General features: G+C 39.7%; 1 protein-coding gene and 1 long non-coding RNA gene across 2 annotated transcripts in view; both read left to right on the forward strand.

Moving 5' to 3' along the window:
* Positions 1 to 4748: 4748 nt before the first annotated feature.
* The window catches only part of rab2a (RAB2A, member RAS oncogene family), a 29088-nt gene continuing 13461 nt past the window's right edge, over positions 4749 to 20375 (forward strand). Inside the window, exons 1-4 of the mRNA XM_034182412.1 lie at positions 4749 to 4846; positions 10445 to 10527; positions 14185 to 14277; positions 15237 to 15348. Of these exons, the coding sequence (XP_034038303.1) occupies positions 4757 to 4846; positions 10445 to 10527; positions 14185 to 14277; positions 15237 to 15348 (378 nt within the window). The 5' untranslated portion in view covers positions 4749 to 4756. The remainder of the gene's footprint in view (positions 4847 to 10444; positions 10528 to 14184; positions 14278 to 15236; positions 15349 to 20375) is intronic.
* On the forward strand, positions 7476 to 7678 carry LOC117521096. The gene is made up of 2 exons (XR_004563885.1): positions 7476 to 7520; positions 7567 to 7678. It is a non-coding gene; the product is annotated as an uncharacterized LOC117521096 (long non-coding RNA).

Here is a 20375-nt window from a genome sequence, read left to right on the forward strand (position 1 = left end):
GGTGATGGTCTTTTTTTATTAAATTTTTTAACTATTGCATCAGTTTTAAATTTCTTACATGTGGCAAAAGACTTTTCATTGACAATAGTTATGTCTTTAAGTGTATTATTCACAAAAAGCAGAAACAGTGTAATTTTTGATTTATAAGACACACTTAGAATTTGATAAATGCAGAATAAAAACAATGAAAGCACACTTTGAGTCAGTCCATTTGTGGAAATGTATTACAGACAATACTTACAAGACAGTAAATAAATTTTAATGAAATCAAGGCTTGAGCCATATTTTGTTCCAGTATAAGAGTCAAATACCACTGTATTTTAAACCAAGAAAAACAGACTGAGAATGCACCAAATTGCACTTTTTTTTCTTTTTTTTTAATTTCCTGGGGGAGGCATGTCCCCATACCTCCCCTAATTTTTGTTTTTTGTTCTTTGTTTTTTTTTTCTTGACCTATTTGAAAACATTACCCTTCTATCAAAATTGTAGTGTACCTAAAATCTGGCACATTGTGCTATCCATGAGCTAGTTGTCTTGTCACAATTAGTTAAGGACAGACAATAATGTCAGAAAGGATTAAGTATCTTGTGTACATCTGACATATGTTCATCTCACCTCACTTACAGAATTTTATTTTCTAACTGTGTAGAATGTCCCAATCAAGTCTTTTTTGTTTTGTTGTTGTCTCATTTTTGTTCTGTTTTTGCTGCTGATCCCAATAAGTCATTTAATACAGAGTCCTGATCTGATATTTGTATTTTCCTAGATCGTACACTTGTACAGGGTACATTGAAGTCAGTCTCATGTACATTCTTGATAATTGAACATTTCTCCAATGTGTGTATGAAGAAAAAACTATCTCCAGTCCAACCTGTTTCTTAATGTTTTTTGTTTTGTTTAATAAAAATAAACAGATGAACTTTTTTACATGGCTCAAAGAGATTCCACTTTGTGCCAAATTGTGCTATTAAAACTAGAAGACTCAAAGCCTGACCTTGAATAGGGGCCTGCCTCATTTAATGACCGGGTCAAAACTTTGTCTAAAAATAAAACAAACAAAAAAAAAAACCACCTGCTTTAAATAAACACCAGGCGTTATGTGTGTTAAAGAGTACATTTGGTCGAGTTACTGTGACTGTGGAGGAGTACCTTAAAATCTGCTTGTAATAATGACATGTTGTTAACAGTATAATTTAAATCATCATATCAGATCATTAGTATTCATGTTAACTAAGCTACAGGAGTGATATTTGACAAAATCTGAAATAGCTGTTCCACTAAAACAGATTCTCCTTCCTCGGTACGACAGCCACTGAAGTGAACAGCAAAAGATCAAAATTATAATACAGAAAAATATACATAAAGCACAATTAACATTTGGTTGAATCTCCATTGGCACATTTTACCTTGGTCAGATGCCACCAACATGCTTCTGGCAGAGAGACACTGAGCAGGTAGCTTTTAAACTGACTGAGGCCATGAGAAAAGTGGCAGCGTGGCTACAAGACTCAAGCTTAACTTTAAACATAAAGAAAACATCCACCATGTATTTTTACAGCAAATCAAAAAATTGTAACCTTCCAAATGTGCATGTAAATGGGGAACAAATTAAAAATGTAACAGAATACAAATACCTAGGCGTTACTTTACATCCCTCGCTTACTTTTAAAAATCATGTAAAACAGAGACTTACATTTAAAAGTTGCTATATTAGATTTATCAGGAACTATCTAACTTTGGAAGCAGTAAAAACCTATTTTAATGCAATGATGATGTCCAGATTTTATTATTTTATCATGCTGGTCACAATGAAATAAAACCACTTTTAAGCCTTTAGAATCTGTTCACAAACAAGCCTTAAAAATTTTGGACTGGAACACAAGGCAGTACCAACACTGCTGTGTTCTGGAAAAATACAGATTGTTGAATTTTGAAAACATTCAAAGAATGGCTAGTGTCCGATTAGTGCATAGAATTAGACATAACTCTGCACCTGCTCCTCTTCAGGACTTTGTCCAGTTAACATCTCAAGTGACTAACAGAAGTACACGCTCCACCACCAGGTGGCAGTGTACTGTTCCAAAACGGAAAACAATTTTTGCTTTTCATATAGAGCGATTAAAGAATGGAACAATCTTCCTACTTTCACCAGTGAATTAAAAAAGTGGCCGTTGAATGGTCAGACCTGCCAGCATCGACTTTGAGGCTTTTTTTTTTATTTCAGTGTAAGAAATGGCTCAATGTTATTTCCATGTTTTCTTACAATCTATTCTGTGATTCAGATGTGTAATAGTACACTCTAGAGGGCATTGATTTTAATGTGACTTAAGATGTGTTGTAAATACCAGTAGAAATGAAATTAATTAGTATTGTGTAGAGAATGATGAAGTGTTCTGTGGTAGATGAATGTATGTGATATGATCTGATTGTGATTGACTGTGATATGGTCTGACTTTGTTTACCTGTGAAAGTGATTTATTGCTGGAGAGGAGGTTTAGAGTATTGTGCTCATTCTCTGTTAATTTATTTTATGTGCCCAGGGACTGTGGATGGAAACTAGCTATTTATCTATAATCTGGTGCAGCTCATCTCTGTCTCATTAAACTTAATGATGCCGTACATTGTCCCTCAAATAAACTAATAAATTAAAAAAATAATAATAAACAGAATTCTGGCTATATGTCTGAACCCTTTAAATTTCTTAGTTTTGAGCAGGGGCCCACCTTTTAATCTTTTGGTCAGAATGAAGTCAGGACTTTGGGAAGGGCTTTCCAAAATCTAAATGTTAGGCTGCTTTATCCATTCCATGACCTCAAACCAACCTCAAACGTGATATGTGTTTGAGGCAGGGCTTTGAACCAGAATGTTTTCCCAACCAGTTCGTTCTGAACAGAAACAGTATTTTAAAATTTCTGGTTTTGGGTTCTACCCCAAAATTGATGTTCCCGAGCCGGTTAGAACAAAAAAGTATAGTTCCCAAACCGGTTAATAATGTTCCATGTCAGCTGTGGGACACTGAAAATATGCCAGACCTGTATCTGGTGCTGTAACTCTCCCACGAAAAAGGGAGAAGTCAATAGAGTGTACTGTAGCAGGCAGCAGAAGCTAGACACTGAGTAAAATGAAGCCTTTTAACAGAAAGAGGGTTCGTGCTGTTGAGCTGAAATAGACTTATTTTGTATTTAAAGAAATCCAGTGTGTTTCTTGTATTAAAAGACACGGCACTGTGTTGTTCCTCACACAATCAGCCATACAGTTCTGTTTCAAATATTAAAACCATTCACACACTGAGTAATTATAAAGTCTTAATCTGACCTATTTGGTCATTTCAGGTGGATTCATCATCACGGCCTGACGATAAGACATCTTGTTTTGGAAGACGATGTCTGGGAAATACTTTGTCATTATTGTGGAAATTATTATAGAAACACAGCTCTTTGTCCCGTCAACAACAAGAAAAATAAGTTAATTTAAAAGTTGAAATATATTCCTGCCAGTATTCAGCCATCTGGTGCATCTTCAGCACTCTGCTCGTGACAAAAATAAATACCTTTTGATCCACCAAGACAAAAAAAAAAGCACAATAATGACCACATAAATCCAGTGTTTTAAAAGAAGTCCCTCAATGTTTATCTGCTCTGGGTGCATTTCTCAGCATGAAACACAGGACGCCAGTGCTTTGTCCCGCCAGCAACAACCAAAATAAATGATAGGCAGACTGAACCTCACTAGTTGTTGTTCTTCTTCTCCTTCTTTCTTCAGGTTTATTGTTGGCTTGCAAACCGATACGGTGCATTACCACCACCAAGATTGAAAAAAATAACGGTATTAACCGGTTATCATTATTTTAAATAAATGGTTCTGTTCTGGAACATTAAAAAAAAATAAAGTTCCAAGTTTCATTTTCATTCCTAGCAAAATACCAAAAGTTTCTGTTTTTCATTCCACGAACTGGTTCAAATCCTTGCTTTTGAGATTATTGTCCTGTCCCATATTTCAACCATCTAGCTGATTGATTTGAAATTTTGCTGACTATTTCTGAAGTAGTTTTTATTCATCAGTATCCCATTAATTTTGTGCAATGCACCAGTTCCACTACTCTGGACCACCCAAACCATTTTCCTTTAAGCTGAGGGTGACATTTAAGGGCTTCTTCCATCTCCTGGAAAATTGTCTAGATTTCTAGATCTCAATATAGCATGATATTGGACTCTGTTGTTGTTTAGAAATGGCAACAGGATGCATTCTTGACATGTAAATCTATGATCCTCTTTCTCAGATCAGTAATGAGCTCTTTGGACTTTGCCATTGTACTGTGTGTTTGACAATTCAGTGTGTGATGCCAATCAAATTCTTAGTTGGCACATGGAAAACTACCAGCTATCATGATCACTATTTAAGAGGCTTTGGCAAGTTATTTTGTAACTTTCAGCACTGCTGAGTTCATAATGTAGGTGAATGTATTTAGAATTGTGACCCTGCTTTAATTTCAGGAAATAACATGAATTAAAACCTCTGTGCCAAATACTTCTAGATCTATGTTGTACATACCTACCTCCAGAAAAACAACTGTTCAAAGAAGTTATTGTGACCATGTTACCACAGTATTCATGTTCATGATGTGTGTATGTAAACGTCTGACAGCTGTCTGTTTTTAAGGTATTGGGTTTTCTATGTCAACATTGTGAAAAGCAATATGATAATATGGATGCTCTAATATTGTCTCTATATGGAGTAAGTTTGGGACTCATTAATAATGATCATTATGTTGTCCTTAGGTGTGGAGTTCGGAGCAAGGATGATCACTATAGATGGCAAACAGATAAAATTGCAGATCTGGGATACGGTAATAAATCTACTTCTCTGTATTGTATGAAAAAATAAAACACTGCATTTTTTTCATTCTTGAGGTGTATTAATGTCTTTACAGCTTTTGAAAAATGCTATAAAGTTCCTAAAAAAAAATACATTTAAACCAAAGTAAATATAAATAAATATAAATGAGAAAATAAAAACATGTAAAATATGTAACCACTTTTCACCTTTTAAAATACACTGTAAAAAATTTGACCAATGGTTGCTTTAAAAATTTGTGGCAACAAAGTGACACATAATATAATTGAATAGATTTTTAATTCTACAACTTTGATTAAAAAGTATTGAATACATTAACTAAACTTAAAAAAAATTAAGTACATGTTAATAAAAGCGACAGTTGAAATGTGTTGGATTTAGTAATAGCATGCCAAATGATGAGTTATATCACCAAAAAATATTTAGTAAATCCTATTCAATTTCACAAGGAAACCATGCAACAAAGGATTTACACCGGATGCCCTTCTTGACGCAACTCCACATTACATGGAGAAATGTGGCAGGAGTGGAATTTGAACCGGGAACCTTCCACACTGAAACAAAGCGCACTAGCCACTTGGCCACCACCCCTGCCCTACCTCTAGCACATTGTTGCTTAATTCAGTAGCTTTACACTACCCGATATCCAGACTGAAGTAAACTCTGCAGTTTACTTCCGTCTGGTCAGGATATCGGGTATGGCATCAAAGTGACATTCAGTATTATTGAATAGATTCAAAGTCAGCTGATACAAATTAAAACTTAAAACTAAAATAACTTGAAAGTTATTTTAGGTGAAGAAAAATAAGAACAACAGAGTAAATGTGTCGTACTGCAGAGTGATGCGGCGCACGTACCGTGCATCCAGAAAGTATTCACAGCGCTTCACTTTTTCCACATTTTATGTTACAGCCTTATTCCAAAATGGAGTAAATTAATTTTTTTCTCAAAATTCTTTCTACAACATAGGTTTTTTAATAAATAACAATCTTTTATGTCTTATTTTACGGAACTACAGGCGTTGCCAGACTGAACCTACATTTGCTACTGTTCACCACTGTTCTTTACAGAATTATGTGGCTGTTCTGACTGAGCAGGGGTGGGGTAGGTTTGGGTTGTTTTGTGTGTGGTTTTTTTTTTAGCCGTTTTTATTTTAATTGCTTTTTTAAAAAAAATATGGTGGCTGACTTTGCACAAGACTTCTGTTGTTGATTCTTTTCTACCTTTTCTCTACCATATAGTAGTGTTTTTTTTTCTTTTTCTTCTTTTTTGTATATTCAAAATGGAGAATTTTATTTTTTTTTTTAAATTGTATTGTGAAATTGCTTTTCTCTCAGTGAAAAAAGAAAAATTATACTCACAAAACCCCATAATGATATGAAAAAAAAGTTTGTTTTTTTTTGTTTTTTTGCAAATGGATTAAAAATTTAAAAATGGAGAAATCACATGTACGTAAGTATTCACACCCTTTGCTCAATACTTTGTTGATGCACCTATGGGAGCAATTACAGCCTCAGGTGTTCTTGAATATGATGCCACAAGCTTGGCACACTTATATTTGGGCAGTTTTGCCCATTCCTCTTTGCAGCACCTCTCAAGCTCCATCAGGTTGGATGGGGAGCATCGGTGTACAGCGATTTTCAGATTTCTCCAGAGATGATGAATCAGATTCAGGTCTGGGCTCTGGCTGAGCCACTCAAGGACATTCACAGAGTTGTCCTGAAGCCACTCCTTTTGATATCTTGGCTGTGTGCTTAGGGTCATTGTCCTGCTGAAAGATGAACCGCCGCCCCACTCTGAGGTCAAGAGTGCTCTTGAGCAGGTTTTCATCCAGGGTGTCTCTGTACATTTCTGCATTCATCTTTCCGTCAATCCCGACTAGTCTCCCAGTTCCTGCCAATGAAAAGCATCCCCACAGCATGATGCTGCCACTGCCATGCTTCACTGTAGGGATGGTGCCTGGTTTCTTCCAAACATGACACCTGTTATTAGAGTTGGGTATCGAGAACCGGTTCTAAGAAATTATTTGATCCACCAATCTTTAATGATTCCCTTATCGGTCCTTCAGAGCAGCCGTTGTTTTTTAGGGTGTTTGTTGGGAAAATAATGATTTCTCTAGCTCTGTAATCAATCACTTCTGCAGCGTGACTCCACTTTGAAGCGTGAACCAATGAAGCAGTGCTTCGATCTGCTGGCTCGTTGGTTCTTTGATTTGCTGCTCTTCAGAAGCTGGAAGTGCGCTTCTTAACCCCTCTTAAAGCCATTAAAATATGTCAATCGTGAGTCACTTTTGTGTGGATTAAAGTCACTAACTGAGACTCTTGTCCTGTTGCAGTCAAGAAACGAGAATCGTTCTTCGTTCTGTTGGCACAGCTTCAAACGCTGCGCCGCTCTCTGACGAGACAGAGTCCTGTCAGAATTAATAACTTCAAAATGAATTGCCGCTTTAAATAAAATGACACCTCTTTCCAAACGCTGTAATACAGACAAACTACAATCAACTAAAATGTTTTTTTTCCTCCCAAAATGAGACATCCTGCGTTCTTTATGAATTACATCCTGACGTGCAGCACAGCCAGCTACAAGAGCTCAGCTCAGATGTATGGAAAGACATTCATGCCAATAAAGTCTTAAAGGAAATGCTTTTGACAAAAACTACAGATTTAGTTTATTTCTTTTTATGTCCACCGATCAAGGCTCCACCATGTAGAGTTTATTATGTCCAGAGTTTAAGGATCCAGTGACCAATTTCATATTTACATCTTTAAGAGTCAAAATGTTGAGATGGAAAAACCTTTAAAGTCTACTTTTAGTACACAGAAAATTCACAAGGTATCGATAAGGGAATCAATGAGGTATCGATAAGGGTATCAGTGAGGTATCGATAATGGTATCAATGAGGTATTGGATCGATAAGGGAATCGATAAGGAATCGGATCCATAAGCGGAATCGATAACAGTATCTATCGATAAAATCTTATCAATACCCATCCCTACCTGGTATTCACACTAAAAGAGTTCAATCTTTGTCTCATCAGACCAGAGAATTTTGTTTCTCACGGTCTGAGTGTCCTTCAGGTGACTTTTGGCAAACTCCACGGAGGCTGCCATGTGCTTTTTACTAAGGAGTGGCTTCCATCTGGCCACTCTACCATACAGGGCTCAATGGTTAATTGCTGCAGAGATGCTTGTCCTTCTGGAAGATTCTCCTCTCTCCACAGAGGAATGCTGGAGCTCTGACAGAGTGACCATCCGTTTCTTGGTCACCCCCCTGACGAAGGCCCTTCTCCCGCGATCAGTCAGTTTCAGTGGGCGGCCAGCTCTAGGAAGAGTCCTGGTGGATCTGAACATTTTCCATTTACGGATGATGGAGGCCACTGTGCTCATTGGGACCTTCAAAGCAGCAGAAATGTTTCTGTAGCCTTCCCCAGATTTGTGCCTCAAGACAATCCTGTCTTTGAGGTCTACAGACATTTTTTTTTTTTTTTACTTCATGCTTGGTTTTAACCTTATATGTAGACAAGTGTCTGCCTTTCCAAATCATGTCCAATCAACTGTATTTACCCCAGGTGGACTCAAGTTAAGCTGTAGAAACATCTCAAGGATGATCAGTCGAAACAGGATGCACCTGTGCTCAATTTTGAGCTTCCTGGTAAGGGCTGTGAATGCTTATGTACATCCAATTTTATTTATTTATTTATTTATTTTTTCTAAATTTGCAGAAATCTAAAAAAAAACTTATTTCACATTGTCATTATGGGGTGTTGTGTGTACACATCTGAGGGAAAAATACATTTCACCCATTTTGGAATAAGGTTAAAACATAACAAAATGTGGGAAAAACTGAAGCACTGTGAATACTCTCCGGATGCACTGTAACACTCTCCACCACACACCTATCGAAAGTCTCCAGAACAGAACTGTCAGGTCCAGCACGCCTCACCCTCCTGCAGAAGTACAGGTGCTGGTGTGCCTTCTTGACCAGGGCTGAGGTGTTGTTGCTCCAGGTGAAGTCATTGGTGATTTTCACACCCAGACACCTGAAGGTGTCGACTGCTTGTTAAATGACAAACTATTTGGGCAGCATTTCTAATGCAAAGCACAGTGAAATCTTGGCAACATTGCTGTTTTCCTAAGATCTTAATTTTTAAATCTTGCTTTGACCTCACTATGTTTCTTAATCAGGTAAAGGATAATGGGGTGGGATGTCACATTTTGACATCTTACAGCCGATCCTAGATGCAGTTCAGCATATGACCTTCAGGGGGCGTCAGCACTCCATGAAAAGAAATCATGATGGGAGCAGTGAGAAAAGAAGGTCCAGAACAGCAGTGGTCTGTCTGTTCCCAGCCCCCACCCCAGCATTCAGACTTTCGAGTTCACCCTCTTGGTCTCTGGTTCACCTAGTTTTCCAGGTGTCAGTCTGGAAAACAGTCAGTGGGTCAAAATGAAAAATGTCAACAGCAGTTGCTTGTGCATTACATTGAGTTTGACCGTTCACACCTATATGTCCATGTGAATGCTCCTTTGCTCAAATGTATATGACAGATGGCAGACAGACCGAGCACTCCCTCTCTATTATCCTTATTCATCATTCATCCTAATAGCATTATTCATTGCTTGACTGCTCACTGACTGACTGGCCGTTTCATTGGCAAGCTAACTAGATGTTTGGATCAATAAATGTTGCAGTGGCTGTCTGAATGAGGTTTAACTACAGACTCCTCAGTGACTGCCTGTTTCATTGGCCACCTGAGTGGGTGACACACTGGCTGCCAGATCTGCTTGATTACAGACAGGCTTTGTGCCTTGTTGACTGGCTGCGTGGAGATGAGGTCATGGCAGTGCAGGGCTGCAGCAGCTCGGAGAGAATGGTGTTTTGTTTTCGTCTCTAGTCTGGATGAAACACAACGTTGTTAGTGTACACTGGACAGAGAGGGAGAATGAATAGACGGGCAGGGGGGTGCACGATGGTGGAAAGAGGGGTGGGATAGGAATCCGTAGAACATGAGCAGCGATAGAAAGAAGAGATGGTGCAGGTGAGACAGTGAGAATAATGGAGGATTTTCTAACGCAGAAATGGATCTGTTGGGCTACATCGGCTGTGCTATGTGAATTAAATACTACAGAACACGTTTAATCCAAACAATCTGACAGCCAGTAGGTCCTTCATTGGTGTCTTATAATAGGGGAACTGGGGGTTAGACACACAAGCAGAGAGAAAGAAGGAGATTGTGACAAATGGATGGAGGGGGAAAAAGAGATAACTCAATTGTATTCAATTACAGGCTGTGCTCTCTCCTGTCTTCTTCCCTGTTAGCCGAAAGCCTGGAGCCAGAATCTACTACTGGATCAGGACTGGTAGACAGCATCTACCAGGACCAGACTATATGATATGGATTGTGGAATAGTACTGAAATATCAGGGCTGTTAGACAGTGAAGTGTTGGGTAGAATTCAGAAGTGAGCTAGACTAGATCAGAAAAACACTTTTGGAAAACCAGAGACTACAAGCTCAGCAGTTGTATCGAGTCATTTCAATTATTCAAGTTCCAATCTCTATTTATTAATATATTTATGCATTTCTTCAGGCTGGCCAGGAGTCATTCCGATCCATCACCAGGTCTTACTACAGAGGTGCAGCAGGAGCACTGCTAGTCTATGACATCACAAGGTAACAGCCAGTCAAATTTGTATTTACCATGGTGCATTCTGAAATGTATTTGTAGCGGACGCCAGCCATGAAACCACAACCTATCAGCTCAGATACTGAAAGGATACAAAGTAGACCATGAAAGTCGCTACAACATGAAGGATAAATGTCTGAAATGGTGCCTGGAGCCTCAAACAGGTACCGACGCTGCCTCTCTCCTGAAGGGGAACTCTCACGTAATGATGATCAGAAGCTGATGGTTTTTGCATCTGATGCAGAAGCTCAGAGCACTTTAAAATGATGTGTCACACTTGCTCACTGATGTCAGGGTTCTGTCATGCAAGACCCTCAACTGCATACCATGAGCAACCTGGGGTTAAAGGACCTTGCCAAAGGGCACCTTAGTGATTTTTCGTGTCTGGTTGATCTTCTGTTCACAAGCCTGTTTCTCCAAACTTTAGGCCACAGCTTCCCCTTTTATGTGTGTGGTAAATGTTCTCTTAACACAACATAGGTAGATCACTTTACCCATTAATACAGTTCAAGAAATAACTTTGCTTTGCACCTTCAGGTTAATATACATGTTTTAAATGGAAAAGAACATCAAATCAGTGCATAGTTTAAAATATCATTAAAAACTCAGCTAACTTAAGTACAGATTTATTGTGCTGCAGTTGAATTTACCATATTAATATCTGCTGTGATTATTAAGAAATCAGAAATTTTATATATATGTATAGCATCAAATTAACATTTGATACCAGAGGTTTCCCACTTTCTCTTGTTTTCCGCACAGTTCAATAATTGATGACATGTTCAATCCACGCTCCTCTTCTTTGGATTACAGCTGCAACATGCACGTTGAAATTTGTGATGACATTGCCACACATCTCAAGAGGGATGAAAAAGAAATTCAGAGAATCCGTTATAATTGAAATCTGTTTTATGTATACAATGGACAAAATCTGTTATGCATTTAGCCAGTTAGGCAGAAGGTGCTGAACAATGTACAGAGAATCCCCAGCACCAATTAGGCTTACATATTTCCTTGATTAAAAGCCTGACCTTGAATCGAGACCTGCATCATTTAATGACTGGGTCAAAACGTCATCTGAAAAAATAAACGTCTGCCTTAAATAAGCGTCAGGCATTATGTGCATTAAAAAGATTGCATTTGGTTGAGTCACTCTTTTTTCTAAGTCAGCTACAGAATGGTGCATTAAAATCCTAAGGCCTGCTTCTGCAACTCTATGCCCATGCAATGATGTTCACGTGCGCGTGACCCTTTTAAAGTTCTCTGTCACGTCTTTATGCAGTTTACTGCAGGAACAGTGGCTTTTCTGGATTAATTTGTCCCTCAACAAGCTCCATGCCTGTATACAATCATCAGCCTCCAAACCAGATACATACAATTTCCTCCATGAATTACAGGTCATTTGAGCGTCTCTTTCCAACTTCACACTGAAGTTGGAAAGAGATCATCAAAATTTAGTCAGCATGCAAAAACTTTTAAAATATGATGGGAGAGGAAGGAGTGAAAACGTAAAAGTGAGAAATCATAGCTGTTGATGCAAGGATTCACAACCTCCCAGAGGGCTGTGATCTACAATGGTTTGGTTCGCCACACCCCGGGATATTTGTGAAACTTAACACCATATTGCACGGAACATATTGCGCCTTGGGGCAACTGTTTGTTGTGATTTGGCGCTATACAAGAAAAAAGTTGATTGATTGATTGAACAAGCAGCATTTTGTTAATAATCACCAGCCTTCAATTTCAGTCTCCCTCCTTTAGGTCTCGTGTGAGCAGGGTTTGGAAAAATAAAATAAATGTCAGGTCTTTTAATCAAGGAACTACAGTACCCTCGATTCCAGTGTTACTGGGCACATCCAGACTGCTCTGTCTGGTATATGCTAGGGCTTTTTAATGGGAATACATTATGATGGGGATGATTTGTGCGATGTGCGTGAAAATCCTTTATACAAAATCCAGCATATGCGTTATTTATTACATGGAAAAACATAAAAAAGCATTGGGACTTTTTCTTTTGTCCAGTGAGTGCGAATATCCGGTTTATACGATGATGGTTTCGGTGACTTTTACTGTATATGTGCTTGTGTAGCTCAGTTGCCACTAAAAATAACCTGTGTACAGGTGAATCTCGATTTTTTTTTTTTTTTTTTTTTTTTACATATAAACTAAACTTTGTCAAGCATTTTTAAAAATTTTACTTTTAACAATTATGGCCAACAGCTACAAAATTTGAGACGGATACAAAAATGTATTTATTTATTTATTTAAATATTACAATATTTCATTTCAAGTTTAAGTAACTCACTGTTTATGCAGTATAAATACCTTGAATTTCTGTCATAGGGAAAACTACTGACTTAGCAGTTGTACAGAATACACTCATTGACCACCTCCAGAAGGAGGTCTTTGCTGAAAAGTCTGTCTGCTTGCAGCGTGCTGTACATTCATGGAAAATTGACTCCAAGGGAAAAGTGTGGTAGCAAAAGATGCAGAAGCAACAGGAATGACCATAGCATTGAGAAAATTGTCAAACAAAGCTGGTTGAAGAATTTAGGGGAGCTTAACAAATTTAATGTGGCTAGAGTCAGTGCACCAAGAGCCACCTCACACACGTGTCCAGGAAATTGGCACATTCCTAGTGTCAAGCCACTCCTGAACAAGAGATGATGTCAGAAGTGTCTTGGACTGTTACTCAGTGGTCCAAAGTTCTTGTTTCAGATGAAAGTAAATTTTACATTTAATTTGGAAATCAAGGTCCCAGATTCTGGAGGGAGAGTGGAGAGGCAAAAAAAATCCAAGTTGTTTGAAGTCCAGTGTGAGGTTTCCGCAGTGGGTGAGGATTTGGGGTGCCATATCATCTGCTGGTGATGGTCCACTGTGTTTTATCAAGTCCAAAGTCAATGTTGTTGCCTGGCAGGAGATTTTAGAGCACTTTATGCTTCTGTTTGCTGGCAAACTTTATGGACATGCTGATTTCCTTTTCCACCAGGACCTAGCACCTGCTGACAATGCCATGAATAATAACTGGTTTGTTGGCCATGGTATTACTGTACTTACTTGTACTCTCTGTCACTCAATCAGTCAATCACTACTTCATACATTCTCCATTGGGCATTGTCAAGAGGAAGATAAGAAATGCCAGACTCAAATATATAAATGAGCCGAAGGCCGCTATCAAAGCTACCTGGGCTTCCATAACACCTTATCAGTGCCATTGCAGAAGTTTGTTGAAAATCATAAAGTATCCAAATGAAAAGCCCAGATCTCATGAATTGCTGTGAATAAATGAGTTCACGGATAATTTTTACCTTGTCACTCACATTGAACCCCTGAATTTCTAAGCAACACAGTTTATAGGAGTAAGATAATTACAACTTGAGTGCGTCTGTGTGTGTGTGCGTTGGCTTTCAAAATTTGCCAGAATGTACATCAGAGCATGTAGGTTTTTCTTGGAGAGATCCCCTTGATGGCTCCCAAAAGTAACACCCCCCCGGCCACCACACACACACACAAACACGCATCTCTTTCATCACTGGTATACAGAGAAGCTCTTTGATTGAAGATGTAACGGCTCCTTTGTTGTGGACATTTTCTGTTTTATCGATATACACATGGATTAAAACTAAAATGTGCATGTTTTACAGAAGGGATACCTTCAACCACTTGACAACCTGGTTAGAGGACGCTCGCCAACATTCTAATTCCAACATGGTTATCATGCTCATTGGCAACAAGAGGTAAAATCCTATTCATCCCAAGATACAATACATCAGTGTCTGCATCTTATGTATATGATTAGGTATGTTTAAATGTACCCTGATTATCTGTAAAGAGAATCTGAATGGGAACATGCCATTAAAAACTAATCAGTCAGAATAAAATAGTGGAATGTGATCAGAAATCTGATCAGAATGGCAAGGGTAGTGTAGGCCTTTTATAGTCGGTTATATATATATATATATATATATATATATATATATATATGGCCAACTAGAACTGCTTGGTACACGTGCAAAAATAGCTCATCCAAGTGTTTTGAGTAACACATGTAAACTTGTATCTATCTAATCATTTTTACTATCGCCATGTAAACAATACCTGTGGCTTCACTGATCAGTTTTACTCCATTCAGATTGGAATCCTTCATATAAACGTAGCTGTGACACAGATACTATAAATTTGTATTTGTCAAAGAACAATCATTGCAAACACTTGAACTTAAATTTTATTATCTTTTTTTTCCATTTGGTTACAAAAATTTCTATTGGGATTAGATTGCTACAAACACATTTGAACTGTTGTTACATTGTTCGAAAACTATCCATTTCAGAACCAGTGCTGAGCTGTACACCCATATCAGCTGTTTCGCCGTCTAATTTTGTTGGATAATATGGTAAATTAGCATTAAAATTTACTTTCAGATGTTAACTTGCTAACAAGAGTTCAGCTCCTGATTTAAAACGTTGAGGCAAATTTATAAAATAGCTTACTACAGAACATCTAACAGATAATACAGTCCATAGTTTCAGATGTTTCTGTGTAGGCTCTCAGTTGTCCAGGTGGTTTCCATAGTAGAGAAGCTTGAATCTTCGACTGACGTCAAGCAATCCAGTCCAGTCGAAGATTCAAGCTTCTCTACTATAGTTTCAGATCATTTCCATGTTTCTGAGGATGTTAATGTCCTTGTCTTTTTCAGTGATCTGGAGTCGAGGAGAGAGGTGAAGAAGGAGGAAGGTGAAGCATTTGCCAGAGAACACGGTCTCATATTCATGGAGACCTCCGCCAAGACTGCCTCGAATGTAGAGGAGGTAATGTGTCTGTACGCGCAAATCTGTGTGACACATTCGTTTTCAGTGTTGATACACTGATTCAGGCTATCGTTAAGGGCTTCATCGTGTTCGAATTGGCAGTCACTCACTCCCAGTGTTGTGTCGTGGGTGTATCCAGAGTCACGTTTGATAAAAATCTATCTTAACTTTGTCAGCACATACGTATACATGAGTGTTGCACATCTGACAGTTTCTAGTGTACGAGGTCTATTAGATAAGAAACCGACACTTTTATTTTTTTTAAACTATATGGATTTGAATGACGTGCGATTACACCAATCATGCTTGAACCCTCGTGCTCATGCATGAGTTTTTTCACGTGTGTCAGTGACGTCATTTCCCTGTGGGCAGGCCTTGAGTGAGATGTGGTCCAGCCCTCTCGGCTGAATTCCTTTGTTTCACATGCTGCTCGAGACGGCACGCGTTGCTTTATCAAACTTTTTTCTGGACCTGTGAGGAATATCCGAGTGGACACTATTCGAGAAATTAAGCTGTTTTTCGGTGAAAAGTTTAATGGCTGATGAGAGATTATGGGGTGTTTCTGTCGGTGTAAGGACTTCCCACGGAGCGGGATGTCGCGCAATGCTTCCAGGTGCCGTCGTCGGCCTGTTTCGACCTGAAAACATCCTAATTTAAGGCTTAATTCACCCAGGACGTTGTGAGAGAACAGAGAAGATTCAGAAGAGGCCGGCATGAGGACTTTATGCGGACATTCCACTGTTTAAGGACATTTTGTAATGAAAGACGTGCGCGCAAATTCGCCGAGTCGTTTCCGTGACAACTCGGCGAATCTGTGTGCGCCGCGACAGGAAAAACACCTCCGTGTTGAAAACCATTTGTAAAATTCAGGTGGCTTTTGATGGCTTTCAACAAGTGAGTAACTGAGAAATTGTTTAACAGCTTGGGCATGTTCCAACTTGCCCGTTAAGGTTTCCAACGGAGGTGTTTTTCCTGTCGCGACCCCCCGCGGTCGGGTCCGGCCCGACATGCGACTCTGCCCGCACGTTCTTTCATTACAAAATGTCCGTTAACAATGGAATGTCCGAATAAACTCCTCATGCCGACATCTTCTGAAAGTTCTCTGTTCTCTGACGACTTCCTGGGTCAACAGAGCCTGAAATGTGGAAGTTTTCAACTTGAAACGGCGAGACGCTACCGCCTCGAAGCGCAGATCGACATCAGGCGCCGTGGGCCATCCTTAAAGCGACACTACCAGACCAAAATCTCTCATCAGCCGTTAAAATTTTTTCCGAAAATCAGCTGAATTTATCGAATGGTGTCCACTCAGTTGTGCCTTACAGCTTTTGAAAAAATTTTTAGCAAACAAAGCAGCAGTCTCTGAGCCATTCCTAAACAATGAAAAATCGATAAGAGGGTGGGCGACTCCTCACTCAGAGACTGCCCACAGGCGAATGACGTAACCGACAGGCGTGAAAAAACTCTCGCATGCCCACGAGGATTCAAGCATGTCTGATGTAATCACACGTGATTCAAATCCATATGGTTTTTGAAAAAAATAATAAGGTCGGATACTTTTCTAATAGACGTCGTACACTGTTCGGCGATACTTCTTTGTGGCCTATGTTGATTTTCGCAAACCATTTGATTCAGTTGTTTATACTGCTTGGCACAGTATCCTGAGATTTTGTGTAGTCCTCAATAGATCACTGGAAATCATAGCCTGCCTGTACATGGGTACTATGAGTGCTCAGCGGAGTGGGGACACTCTTACTTCTTACTGTTGAATTCTGAGGTTCATTAAAGAAGTGTTTTGGCCGCTGTTCAGTGCTTACATCGACTAGGTTTTGTGTAAGGTTGCAGAGTCCAGACGGTACTGTGATCTTTGTGGAATCAATGGATATGATGGTTACAGCACTTAAGAAGCTGTGTGAGCAGTTGCAGTGTGTGGGTTTGCAATTGTCCTGATCTTGTCTAAGATCCAGGCTTTGAATGACTAACTGAACTCTGCCACCAGAAGTGTATGTGTGTGCCCAGTAAAGCTGTTGAACTTGTGGAGAGATTCACTGTATCTCAACAATGACATTCATGTATCTGGGACTGTGGCCTCTGAGGTGTTTGAGAACTGCTGGCAGACTTGTGAGCTGACTGGACACACTGGACAGAGGGGTTTAGTGATGCTGGTATCTCTGCAGGAGGATGAAGGTACAGGACTTTAGAGTTCTTGTCTTACTGTATGGTTGTGAGACGAGAACTCTCACTAGTGACCAAATAATAGGTGGGTATCTTTGACACCAGGTCTCTGAGCGGTTACTCGAGGAGACCCAGATACGTTATACTACTGTCACTGTGAGAGGATGTCAGTTTACGACATTATGACCTTGTGATGCTCATTTTTGGCCATGATCCGACACCCCGGTGCCTCAGTGCTGAACATCTCAGCAGTGGGAAAAACCAGTGGAACAGCCATATAGCACCTGGCTGATGCAGTTAGATGGCTACTTTCAAAGGCTGGGGATGGTGCCTTCATGGTTGCCGATCAAGATTCGGGTCAGGACTTGACCTGTCCTGATTCATTCATACTGACAAACAAATATTTTGATGTTAGCATTTTTAAATTAAATGATTTGACAGTGAAAAGTTCAGGGCCATCACAGTGGATCATTCATAACAATTGTTATGATACCCATGTTGCAGTGGGTGCACCAGTAATTTTGCAGGATTTTGTGATATCAAGTGTAAATTTTTGTGTGCTAGCATGCACATGTGTATGCTTGTAACATTGTCAGACATCATCATAATGAAATAGGACACAGATGGCACTGTCGACATTTCAAGCATGATCGAAAAGAACCGATATGGCCTCATCTCACTGACACATATACACACACACACAGTGCCATCACACTTGTCATCCACACTGTGATACAGCCTGTTTTTTTTCTGTTTCTGCCTTTACTTATGGTGGAATGTTTTACCTTCGAGTTATAATGATTTCCTGTGCTGTTTGAAGTCTAACGTTTTGGCCACATTCACATGGAGTCTGGGCAGTTTTTGTAAGCACTGCTAAGCCCAGTTAGCATAGCACAGGGAATGCTCTGACCCTGGCGTGCGTAAGCGCTCCATGGCGTTGTCTTCAGGGACCTCTTCCTCACTTATCCAATCACATACGTAATCCCACCCCAGCTCTCAGCATGCCAGCCCAGGATCTGCGTGCGTGCGTGTGTGTGTTTACATTGATTTTTAAACCCTTTCTTGCCTGGCCTGTATCATATAAACGCTCCGTGTGGCTCTCTGTGGGGTTGAGATGAGGGGGGAGGTGTGCTTTGTGTGGGTGGGTGGTATGATTAATTTGTCTCATTAGTACCCTCTGAATCCTCCTGATACTGCTCTTCTCCTCCCTTCCCTTCATCTGCTCGTCCCTCCCTCGTTGAATCCCTGCACGTCCATCATTTGCTCTTTACCACTTCCCGTCCTCTCTCACTTACTCCACCTCCCTTCATTTTTTCTCCCTCCCTGCCTCTGTCCTCCATGCGTACAGGTCTTCTTCCCATTTCAGTTGTCTTTTTTGCTTTTTTTGTCATCTTTCCTTCATGTCTTTTTTCTGGATGCCATTTTTTCCTCTAGCCCTCATCTTTCACCTCTCCTCCCTCAAGTCCCCCCCCCCCCAGCATTTCTTTTTTCCTCTCTAGCAGTATATCAACCAGTTATAGATCATACATATTCATAACCTCCACCCCGCCATCCCTCAGCGACACACAGCAGCCAATCAGTGTTCTGGCGTTGACGTCAGTGAATGTGGGTGGACACTTGGGCTGATGGGCTGAACTTTACAGAGAGAGTCCCATAACCATCATCTCATCAGTTTATCTCGCCATCCTTTCTCTTTACATTTTATCCTTTCTTGGTAGCTTCCTGAGGCCTTTGAATTGGGAAAGAGATAAAATATTGTATTTGGTGGTGGCCAAGCAGTTAGTGTGCTTGTTTCCAGTCGAAACTTCACGACCACCCATGTCCATTCTCTGCCTAATGTGGAGTTGCATCAGGAAGGGAATCCGGCCTAAAAGTGCCAAATCAACATGCAGATCAATCTTGGATCTGCTGTGATGACCCTGAGTGAAAAAAGGGTGAAGCCAAAAGAGCTTACTATCCCTGCGATTGGCAGGGCATGCATAGGATTAATAGAGTGTGACAAAAAGAAAAACAAACTTGTCTCTACAGTGTATATTTAATGCTGTGTGTCCAGCTCTGACATTTTGGGTTCTGACAGGTGAAGTCAAGGACCAGTGAACTTCCTGTTTTGGGCCATGTTGTCATCTCTTATCATGCAAAATAAAATAGACAGGCAGACCTATTAAGATGGTTGATGCTCTTGCTTGTTGTTGTGGTGGTGGTGGTGGCTGCCTGTACTGATATGGAGGATTTACCTGGAGCATAATCACAAACTTGTTCTGTTGTTTGCCATCAATATTAAAGGCCATGTCTTAGTCTGTTGAACACTATTGTTAAAAAAAAAAATCTACACCAGATTATACATAATTTCTTCCAAGTCTTTCACTTGTGTGGGCTAATAGCTAATAAAAATAAAATAAACCAGATTGTATCTGAAAAATGAAAGATTCATAGCCATTTTGAACTGCATTCAGGATGTCACAGTGGGATCCAACTTTGACACTGACATGAGAGTGACATGTCTAAATCGACATGAAATCAAACCAGGTTAAACACTTAACCCCCCCCCCCCAAAAAAAAAAGATTTCTTGTCTGTGTTTGAAACTGAAAGAGTACTCTGAGTTCCACTGCACTGTAAACTATATCTGAGGATTCTAATTAATGAGAAGGTGCTTTAACATCGCTTACCGTAATGCCACTAACCAAATTAAACAGCTGAACTTACCTATATGATCAGATTTCTTCAGCAGAAAATTCAGTATTTCTTGTTGCCATTACGTAATCCTTTAGTTGTCCAGTGTCTGTGGTAGATATTTGTTTGTTGTCGTATGTCCGCTCACTTAGCTTTTACACACTGGCAAGGAGCTAAACAGGCT

This window comes from Thalassophryne amazonica, chromosome 12 (assembly GCF_902500255.1).
Source record: "Thalassophryne amazonica chromosome 12, fThaAma1.1, whole genome shotgun sequence".
In the NCBI taxonomy this organism is placed as follows: domain Eukaryota; kingdom Metazoa; phylum Chordata; class Actinopteri; order Batrachoidiformes; family Batrachoididae; genus Thalassophryne; species Thalassophryne amazonica.